At 31.9% G+C, this 12046-nt stretch overlaps 1 protein-coding gene across 1 annotated transcript in view; it reads right to left on the bottom strand.

Annotated features, from left to right (window-relative positions):
* Positions 1-9028: 9028 nt before the first annotated feature.
* The window catches only part of LOC126884289 (probable ATP-dependent RNA helicase DDX10), a 61001-nt gene continuing 57983 nt past the window's right edge, over positions 9029-12046 (bottom strand). The window contains exons 5-6 of the mRNA XM_050650224.1: positions 9249-9547; positions 9029-9188 (exon numbers count right to left, since the gene is read on the bottom strand). Of these exons, the coding sequence (XP_050506181.1) occupies positions 9047-9188; positions 9249-9547 (441 nt within the window). The 3' untranslated portion in view covers positions 9029-9046. The remainder of the gene's footprint in view (positions 9189-9248; positions 9548-12046) is intronic.

Genomic DNA, 12046 nt, shown 5'->3' on the forward strand with positions numbered 1-12046 from the left:
CGTCGGAGAAGTTCGGGGAGTTAAAGCAGATAAGTAAGTACATATATTATGTATATTATACTCCCATTATACCTACTAATTTTATACTGTGATTTTATTCTGATTATTATTCTCATAAGTATTTAACGATAAAACTTAGTAGGTACACACTTCCTATTAAGTATAGTGATCAAAAAATGTCATTACAATATAAATATTTTCCCATATTTCGCGACGATGCTGTGGCCAAATACCCAAGTAGGTGGAGGCCAATAAACTAAAGAAGAAGAAGAAGAATATACTTACATATAACCCTCCCACATCACTGATATAACCATATAAAAAACTAATGTAAAACTATGTGACGTCACGGGCCGTCTGAACTACTTTAAAATAAAGAAGACTTTAAATTTGTATTTCTAAGTTATTATGAGTTTTTGAAGCGGGAAATTTTGGAAATCTCATTTTTATACAAAACTGAACATTATTAGGTAATAAAAAAAAAATGTGCAAGTTCCCCATTTTGTTAAAAAATAATATGCCTCAAAATACAATTAAGACAAAAAGGTCTGTTTGGACACAATTTGAGCAATTTTGCACAGTAAGGAACTATCAGTTGAATGATAATACAAGTATTCAAGAAATTGCAAAAGTTCTTGAAGATTGGGGAATGAATATGAAGAAAATGAATGGTGAAGATTACAAGGAATACTCTGTTAAAACTATTTGGAATGTAACAGCCAAAATGATTCAAGAAAAATATTTTTCAGAGTTTAATATAAGTTTTAACCCGTTTATCGACATTGAATTTAAGAAGGCAAGAGACGTGAGAAATGCAAAAAGGAAAGCGAGTTACAAAGTCGTCCCGAAAAAAGAAAACAAAGTGCTATAGCGCTGGATGAAAAAGAGTATTTGAGTATTATAGACTCGTGCGATGAAAATAATCCGCTAGGATTAGAGATGAAATTTTTTCATGTTGTCTCTTACGAGTTAGCATGGCGCGGTGGTGAGGTGTTCATTGTAGAATTGATTATTTTAAATATGAAATAAATAATGCCGGCAAAGAAACAGGAAGGATTAATTATAATCCAATTTTTACCAAAACATGCCAAGGTGGTCAAAAAAAGTATTCGGATTCAAAATGGCTGACACCAAACATGAAAGATCCAGAAAGGTGCCCAATAAGACTATATAAAAAAATCATGGAGAAGCGTGGTAAAAATATTACCAGCGATAGATTTTTCCTTACCCCAAATCCATACTGGCAAACAGGTAATGGAATATGGTATAAAAATACTCCCATTGGACCAAATGAAATGGCTAAATGGTTAAAGAACTCTGCAAAAAAATGCGGATTGGACACACAAAACCGAAAAATAACAAATCATTCAAGCCGATCCAGTGTAGTATCTCATCTTGTTAAGGCAGGAATTCAAGAACAGGAGGCAATAAAAATAACTGGACATGCCACAGCTTCTTCGTTAGAACCTTATTTACAAGTTAATGAAGAACATCATAAAAAAATTATTAATAAACTTAGAACAACTACTACAACTGAGTGCATTGCCAGTAAGTACATCAACTGCGACTGTAATTAATGATACTGAAAGTGACGACAGATTGGACGTTACGAACGACATTGGAAAATCTCATATTAGTTATAAAAATTGTGTTTTTAATAATTGTTCATTTTCGATTTAAACAGTTTATTATGTATTAACAATATAATAAATAAATTGGTTCATTTTTAAATCATAAAATAATTTATCTATAACCTACTTAAGACATTGATCCTAGTTGTCTTAAAAATATTTCACAGATGCCCGTATTTACTAATAATACATATTGGTTCACAAAATAATCTTTTCAAATACCACTCGTCCTCTAAATTTTGCTTGATAAATTTTTTCGTTTTCATACTTAAACTTCTTTATTTAGGGTAAAATCACTCAAACAAACCGAAATGGATAAAATCACTCGTCCTTCGGACTCGTGATTTTATCATTAGGTTCGTTTTCGTAATTTTACCAAATAAAGAAGTTTTCGTGAAAACAAAAAAATTTATCGATAAAATTTAGAGGACTCGTGGTATTACCTTTGAAAAATAATCTTATTAACGTTTCGCGACGCCCAAATCGGGTGTCGTCAAAATACAAAATATTGAAAATCAAAATGTTTATCTGATGAAAATCGGTCCGGGTTAGCCGGACTTCCGGGTTATCGGGGCGACTTATCGGGGTTCCACTGTATGTGGAAATTACTCTATAACTAAATACAATATTTTAAAAAGGAGTCTGTACCGACATTAAGAAAAACAAAAAAATACACTTTCTTCAAATAAACTTTTTTATCCCATGCCTAGATTTTGTGTCACATTGGATCTACTAAAAATCGATTTTCTATAACAAGAAATCGAAAGTTCATGACTCGGTAACATTTCACGCCTATGAGTATAAAAATTATTGTTTTGATAGTATGGTGTATTCCACGAATATACGACTGTTTTGGATTATCGCGACGACGAATATTTTAGTGTGCAACATAAGAACGACGAAAGTATTTTGCTCTAATAATTACTCCAATAAACAACAATATAATATATATGTAATTTGCAATTTACTTTCGTCCTTCTAGGGCTTACAATACCGAACTAAAATCTGAATACCGGTATTTGATATTTGAAATATCGGGGTACCGGTATTAAAACTGGTATTATTAATAAAAAATTTACTAGTTATATTTTATGTTTTTACTTACCTCAGTTGTTATATTGACTTGCTATAGGTATTAACAAACAATTTATGAAATCCTGAAACAAGCTGTTTAAAAATAAAACTTGATCCAAATTTTTGGGCGATACCTAAACGATTTGTTTATTTAGGTTTGTTAACTGCCCAGACTTTGAAAATACTCTTTCGGAAGGTACTGATGTGGCAGGTATTGACAAATATCTTATTAGCTCCGAGCGTTAACAAAGTGTCACAGCAAAATCGGCCGACCTGCTCATGGTGGAGGTTTTTAAAAGCTTGTAAGGACGCTTTGTGTATGTTTAAATGGAACATTAAAAAAAATGCCGTGTCACGCTAGTGATATTATGTATTAATATAAACAGAAAATAAAAACGCACTTAATCTGATATAAATTCTTCACTTTCTAATATTGATTTATCAGTTTGATTATGTATACATAACCTCACTATCGCAGTTTATGTTAATAAATCTTTATTAACCAAATAGAAAATATTTTTGTTGTACTATAAATTACACTACAAATTAATAACTAATGAATTTTAATAATTGTGGTCGGTTATTATGACTACAAAATAAAAAAAAATAATCCCATAAGACTCGATGTTAAAACGTCCTTACAAAATCTGATCTCGTATCACGTGACTGTAAATAGAGGAGAGACGCACAGTGCGAATAGCCAAATAATAAAGTTCAGGGAAAGTGGATTTGTATTTTTTCCAAAACTCCATCGGGTTATTTTTTCTTGCGAAATGTGGCATTGCAGATTTTAATACTTACAACGAAATTGTTTGTTTATCTTTAAAAAAAATTCTTGTAATTAATTAATATTATTTTAAATTAGATTTAAATTGTGCATAAATTCAATTTTTATCAACTAATGTACAGTATTTCTCATGATCATTTTTCAGTGCGTAACAAATGATAGGAAAAAGGGTAAGTCCGTGATAATACACATTTATGACATTTATTCTAACATGACATTTTAGTTAAATCTGACAGTTGTCACATTTTATTTTCAATTTGGAATAAAAACAAATCAAAAGTGTTTCTTGCATTTATAAAATGGTATTTTCTTTGATTTGTACAGTCTTATAAATTATACAGATTATATTTGTAATATTATTATCTAATTAAAAAAAATTATTTTTTTATTATGGCGCCATCTATCGACAACTAGAATAGCTACAATAAATGTTATAAAAATGTCACCGACGAAATGTAATCACCGACGTGCCTTTTTTTCTGTCACATACAATTTAATGCGTTAGAAAGAAATCGAAAAACTGTGACGCACTGAAAGATGATCATGAGAAATACTGTAATACCAAAATACCGGTTTTTAATACCGGACACAAATCGTCCGGGATCCCGGCATTGTAAGCCCTACGTCCTTCATATTTTGCACAGTAAAATATTCGGTGTCGCGATAATCCAAGAGAGTCATATATTCGTGGAATGGGGTATATAAATCGATGCCTCAGAAACCAATCGGTGTAAGTCAATAAGTGTTTAAAATGAGATACTAATAGTGTAGGAAACAGAGGTTGAACCTCGCAAAATGGACTCAAATTCAAAGTGTTAAAAAAAATAAAAATTGACAACTCGGAAAATAATTATGGAAATGATTTCAATTGCGGATTTCAAATGAAATCATACTGGGGGTTTTGGAGGTCACTGAACAGGAATGTCGGGTCGACAATCTGTAAGAGGTACCTGGTGACCGGTATGCACGTCGTCTCCTGGAGTCTTATGGAAATTCATTATGAAAATAGTTGAAACTTGTTATTCCGAGGTTTGCGAGGTCGCTGAACACGAATATTTCTTCGGCGATGGTAAGAGGTACGGAGCCCGGTATCTACGTCATCTCCTGGAATTTTATGAAAATACACTCCTGGCCAAAAAAAATGGGACACCTTAAAAATGGGTCATTTTTGATTTCTCGAATCTCCTAAACCTGTTGTCCGATTTTAGTGATTTTTTTAATATGTTCTAGCCATGTCCTTCATCAATACAGGGTGTTTCTAAATAAGTGCAACAAACTTTAAGGGTATGTCCGCAAGTGCTTCGTTTCCGAGATACGGGATGTTGAATTTTTTCTTACAAACTGACGATTTATTTATTGCTCTAAAACCGGTTGAGATATGCACATGAAATTTGGAAGGTTTTAAGAGGTAGTTATTTCACATTTTTTGACATACTAATAAAAATCTTATATTCATCATTGTCGTGTATACAGGTAATATGACCGGGTAATATGACCCGTTTGCACGCCAATGGTGAATATAAAATACATAATTGTATGTCAAAAAATGCTCAATAACTGCCTCCTAAAACTCACCAAATTTCATTTGCATATATCAACCGGTTTTAGAGCAATAACTAAATCGTCAGTGTGTAAGAAAAAATTCAACATCCTGTATTTCGGAAACAAAGCATTTGCAGACATAAGTTTATAAATAAAACGGTCATCATTTTTGAAGTTATTCTTCTTTAGGCGCGATGCGATTGAGAGTAAAATTTCATAAATCTGCGCGCATGCGCACACAGACAGTAATAGTTCGTTGCTAATCTTTCAAGATAGGTATGTATGTATCTGTATCAGCGCAAATAAGTCATTAAAAGAATATATTAGTGTTTTTAGTAAATGTATTATTTATTATAATTTTTGGATTTGTCTTTCTCTGTAGTAAGATAATAAAATATTATGTAGGTATAACATTTTTATATGTCTATTTGTCACCGTGTTGTGTAATTATATCCGAAACTTATGTTTCAGTTAAAGAAGCTCTGTGGCGTAGTTGGTAGAGCGTTAGGTCAGTGATTGGAAGGTCGCACCGGTCGCGGGTTCCAATCCTGGACGATTCATATATTTTTTAATTTTTGGTTGTTTTCATAAAAATTTTTTGAAAGTGGTAGATAAGAAAGTTAGTTTAATATTTAAATAAAATACAAATAACCTGTTAAGTATATTTACTTCGTTGAAATTATATAATAGAAGAATAACTTCTTACGTGCGTACAAAGTACACACACATTCTTTTTCATACAGAAGTACCCGTTAAAGTTTGTCGCACTTATTTAGAAACACCCTGTATTGATGAAGAACCTGGCTGGTTGTCAAAGTGCCTAACTTTTTCATTATCCAACAGAAGTGAATGAGTCAAAAAGCAGAATGTTAAGAAAGACTAAGGCTACAATTTAGTTTTAATTTCACTATTTTTTAAATGCTAGAATATTCTACAGGGTGTTACGAACTTTCAGGAAAAAAACACAGTATTATTGTTACACCCGGTATACAATGACATTTACCTGTTCAGCAACTATATTACCACATCCATATTCTTAGAGAATAAGGCTATAACATATTAAAAAATCACCAAAATCGGACAACAGGTTTAGGAGATTCTAGTCCTCAAAAATTACCCATTTTTAAGGTGTTCCATTTTTTTTTGGCCAGGAGTGCAGTTGAAATTAATTATCTTTGATGTTTTGAGGTCGCCGAACACAAATAATATTGCATTAAAGATGCTGTACGATGTACTTGGTGCAAGGTATCTACGTTACCCCCTGGAGTTTTATGAAAATAGTTGAAATTTATTATCTTGGGGTTCTTAGGTCACTAAACACGAATATTGCATCGAAGATGCTGTACGAGGTACCTGGTGTCCAGTATCTACGTCATCTCCTGGAATTTTATGAAAATTCGTTATAAAAATGGTTAAAATTTATTGTCTCAGGTTTTTGAGGTCCCTGAACACGAATATTGCTCGAAGATGTTGTATGAGTTTTATAAAAATTCGTTATAAAAGTTCTTGAAACTTGTTATTCCGGGGTTTTACTGAGTTTTAATCGAGGTTCCGACATCTTTATATAAAAAAATTATTATTAAATCTAAAAAAAATCGATTTTTTTTTATAATTCACGCTTTGAAGTAAAATAACTTACTATAATTAACTATTTAGATGGGAAATAAGCCACAAAAATTGAAAAAAATAGTTTTATTAACGTTTTGACACCCAAATCGGTTTATATTTATACAGGGTGTCCAGAAACTCTACCGACAAACGAAGACGGGAGATTTCTCAGATAATTTTAAGACAATTTAACCCAATTCATCTAGTCCGAAAATGCCTCCTAAAGGAGCTAGAGCTATTTGAAGATGGTGTCTGGTAATTAGTTTTTCTTAAATATCTCCAGAACGCTTCTATTTAGAAAAGCGAAAATTGGTACACATATTTATCTTCCAGAGATAAATCGATTCCATCCATTGCAATGGATAATCGCATAATTTTTTGTTTTTAATTTTTAAGCATTTTTGAGTCTGGATTATAAAAATGTAAGGTATTATAGTACTAAAAGGTACTTCTAGTACCATTAGTCTTTATAGTACTAAAAGTCGATAGAATACACCATTTTCTAGGATTTGAAAATTTTTCGTTTTTGAATATCAAAAAAAACTACTTAGAAAAACGAAAAGTGGTACGTTTATTTATATTCCAGAGATGAATTGATTTCATTAATTTCAAATTTCTAGTACCGGTCATATGCGTCCGTTTTGGGTAGGTCAACGGTTATTTTATCGCATAACTTTTTTGTCTTTAATTTTTATGAATTTTTGACGCTAAATTATTAAATTATGAGGTATTCTAATACTAAAAGTTACTCTTGCTTTAAGTTGGTAAAATACACCGTTTTTTTGAAACTTTTTTTCAAATTCAGGAAACGAAAAATTTTCAAATCGATTTTTCTAGAAAACTGTGTTTTACCGACTTAAAGCAAGAGTTCCTTTTGGTACCAGAATACCTCACAATTTAATAATCTAGTATCAAAAATGCTTAAAAGTTTAAGACAAAAAAGTTATGCGATAAAATATCCGTTGTCCCGCCGAAAACGGACGCCTATGACTGGTACTAGAAATTCACAATGGATGGAATCGATTTACCTCTGGAAGATAAATATGTGTATCCATTTTCGTTTTTCTAACTAGAAGCGTTCTGGAGGTATTTAAGAAAAACTAATTAAAAGACTTCATCTTCAAAGAGCTCTAGCTCCCTTAGGAAGCAATTTCGGACTAGGTGAATTGGGTTAAATTGTCTTAAAATTATCTGAGGAATCTCCTGTCTTTGTTTGTCGGTAGAGTTTCTTGACACCCTGTATACAATTTTTACATTTAGTTTTGAGAGTAAACTAAACGTAACACCAAATACTTACGATGTCGGGATAGTATCACGAGGTTTTTTCCTGGTTTTCTCTCGTGATTTACTATGGAATTTCTAACGCGAGAATTTTACGGTCACCGTTGCATTTGGTTGTCTTTTTAAAGACAGATCACATGCTATGATTTTTTTGTGGCGGATATTCTTGAGTTGACGTTGATTTTATGTAATCGAATGAACTATCTTTCAGTAAAGTCGTCCCATGAACGCAACTCATAAATATTGGCAATATCATTTTAAAGTCCTCTACTTAATAATATATGTCTAAATTGCCGATATAAATGAGTCAGATTAAATAAATTATTAGAAGAATTTTTTACTAAGCAACAACATTTTTGTTTAATTTAGTAGTATGTTTTATTTTGACAACGACACCCGATTTGGGCGTCGAAACGTTAATAAAATTATTTTTTTCAATTTAATTGTGGCTTATTTCCCATCTAAATAGTTAATTATAAAAATGCCACAAGGAAATAGCTTCAGAACAACATTAAAATAACGTACTGTTAATGTGTTGAATTTTATATAGAATTTCCATAAAACTCCCAGAGATGATCTAGATACCGGGCATCAGGTACCTCGTATAGCATCTTCTATGTAATATTCGTGTTCAGCGACCTCAAAAACTCCGAGATAATAAACTTCAACTACTTTCATAAACCTCCAGGATATGACGTAGATACCGGGCACCAGATACCTCGTACAGCATCTTCGACGCAATATTCGTGTTGAACGATCTCATAAACCCCGAGATAATAAATTTTAACGATTTTCATATTTCTATTTCTATAAAAATCCAGGAGACGACGTGTATACCGGGATCCTGGGCACCAGCTGCCTCTTACAACTTAGCCGACCCAATATTCATTTGTCCCTCATGCCAAGTGATCAAGAATTTTCCTGAAGCTCTCCCGAATCGAATGCAAACGGTTTCATAACGATCCGTCTTACTTTAAAAAAGTTAGAGGTGTAATGCTCTATTTCCTCGCCTACTATACATGATGAAATGACAGTAAATTTTTTAGTTTGTAGATTTTGATGGAGATTAATAAAGTTGTTCAATTAATATGAAAACAATATGAAGTACTTTTATAAAAATATATTAATTCTTATTTAACAACAACATCGCCAATTCTTCAGCTTCATTAACAGAAAGTTTGGAGCTTATTTCTTTTATTTTTTGCTTCTTATTATTAACTTTCTTTTTCTTATCCGGTTCTTGTTCAGCTTTTCTCTTTTTGGCTCTAAAATATCAATCAAACAATAAATATGCATGTCTGTAAATTAATCAACATTACCCTTACCCTTTTTGTTGGTTTCTATTTGAAGTCTTTGTGACAGATCTCTTATCGTGGTCTTCGTTAAAATTATCCTCCAATTGATCAATTTCTTCTTGCGTTTTTTCACCATAAACTTTATTTGGATCTGGTAACCAAGACAGATCTGGTTCATCTCCTTCAGAATCACTATCGCCAAAGTCGTCACGTGCTTCCTCCTCTTCCATTTTCTTCTTTTCCTTTAATTTTCTCTTTTCTTCTTTGTGTTTGGCCTTCACTTTTTCTTTAAACAACTGTTTATCAAACTTATCCTCTTCTCTCAACACCTACAAAAGTAAACAATAATTTAACAAAAACTGCATTTAATTGTATACAATGTAGCAAATAGACATCATAAATTTCAATATTTATTTATAGTATAGGAAAAGGATGGTATGACAAAGACTGTCGGAGGCTAATGAAAAAAAAAAAGACAAGCTAGGCTTAAAATGCTGAAAAATAGTACGGAAGAAACCAAAGAATATTGCAACAAGACGACAATTAAAAAAACGTCTGGGATTTAAAAAGAGGAAACAAAATAAATACAAGATTGAAAGGCTAGAAGAAGATGAACAAAATAGAATAGTGACCTAATAGCATACGAAAAATCAGTGCTAAAACAGTGGAGAAAATATTTCAAAGAACTGTTTAATAAACAAAATCAACAATACGAAATGAAGAGCTAAAATTAGTCTGAGAGGCTGAAGTAGACCAATGTGCACCAACAGGAGCCCGTTGCTTTCAACAACACATTTTAACTTTGCGTTGGAACAAGTAATCAAGAAAACTCCTATAGATAGAGAAGGTACAATATTTACAAGTATCAACCAAGTCGTTGCTTACGCAGATGATATATACAAAGGTCTAGAAAAGATTTATACATATTTTAAAGAAGCGGCATATACTATGGGTCTAGAAGTTAATGTCTCACAGACAAAATACATGAAAACAACTCGGGAAAACGTACAAACGAAAGACACTCATATATCTTTGAGAGGGCAAAAATTTGAAAGTAGACCATTTCAAATGTTTAGGATCAATAGTTACAAAAGGAAATAAAAACAGTGATGAGGTAACAGCGAGAATTTCACTTGGAAACAAATGCTTCTACGGCCTACATTACATCATAAATTCAAAATCAGTATCTATTAAGTATCTATGGAGTAATGTATGCATCAGAAATATGGACTTTGACTAGTGAACAAAAGGACCACCTTTTTAGATGGGAAAGAAAAATTTTAAAGAAAATATATGGACCCATAAATACAGGAGAATCGGGAATGGCGTATAAGAATGAATCACGGAATAAATAGAATGTTTAATAGACCGACTATCATAAAAATAAAAGAAATACGAAGTAAAGGACTGAGTTGGTTGGGAAATGTAGAAAGGATGGATGAGAAGAGAAATACAAAAAAGTACTTAGAAATGTTACATATTTATTATTATATAAAAAATTATTATTATATAAAAAATTACATATATCAGCATCCAACAAAACGCTAATAAATAGAAAATGACCTGAAATCAGCTAAAAAATTCAACAAATGAAAACAATACAGAAAAATGGAACACGTTTAAAGATCTTACCTGGAAAGTAATGGAAAAATATACAACAACGATACAGAGGCACAAAAAACAACAATGGATGACTGATGAAATCCTGGAATTGATGGAGCAGAGAAGAAAACTGAACGATAACAAGACATAATACAAAGAAAAACAGAAACTAATTAAACAAAAAATAAAGGCAGCTAAAGAAAAATGGATGGAGGATAAATGCAAGGAATTAGAAAAGTTGAATGAAAAACATGATACGTTTAATATGTTTAAAAAAGTTAGAGAAGTAGCTGGTCTTTATCATAAGAAAACTTCACATACTATAACCGATTCGTCGGGAAAAATGATAATAGACGAACACGAAATTCGAACTACCTGGTATAATTATATAAATGAACTGTATAATGATGATAGACCCGAAGAACTGGAGACTTTAGATGAAGGTGAAGGACCAGGAATACTAAAATCAGAAATACTACATGCTATAAAATTGGCAAAAAACAAGAAAGCCGTTGGTCCTGACAACATACCTAGAGAAATGCTAAAGCTCATAAATGAAGAAAACATTGGAATACTAGTCAAACTTTTCAATGATGTTTATTCGACTGGTGATATCCCTGAAGATTGGTTAAAGTCCGAATTCATAACCCTACCAAAAAAACAACGTCCGAAAAACTGTAGCGATTATAGAATAATAAGCCTTATGAGCCACACTTTGAAAATCTTTCTACGTATCATCCACAGTAGAATCATAAATAATTGTGAAGAAGACCAGGATGAAACACAATTTGGCTTCAGAAATGGACTGGGAACCCGGTACGCACTCTTTGTACTAAATGTATTATTGCAGAAATGCCGAGATCAAAAGAAAGAAGTCTTTGCTGTATTTATTGACTACGAGAAGGCCTTTGATCGAGTACAACATCACAAATTAATTTAAAATATTAAAGGATAAAGGAGTTGATAGTCAAGATGTACGAATCATAGAAAAATTATACTGGCGTCAAACAGCGACAGCTTGCATAAATGGAAAATCAACAGAAATATGCAAAATACAAAGAGGTGTCAGACAGGGTTGTATACTGTCCCCACTGTTATTCAATTTATATTCAGATAGAATATTTAAGGAAGCGCTGCATAATTTGGAATGGGGTGTGAAAGTTAATGGAATTCTGATAAATACAATCAGATATGCAGACGATACAGTTATTTTAAGTAATGATATG

This window comes from Diabrotica virgifera, chromosome 5 (genome assembly GCF_917563875.1).
Source record: "Diabrotica virgifera virgifera chromosome 5, PGI_DIABVI_V3a".
NCBI classification, from domain to species: Eukaryota; Metazoa; Arthropoda; class Insecta; order Coleoptera; family Chrysomelidae; genus Diabrotica; species Diabrotica virgifera.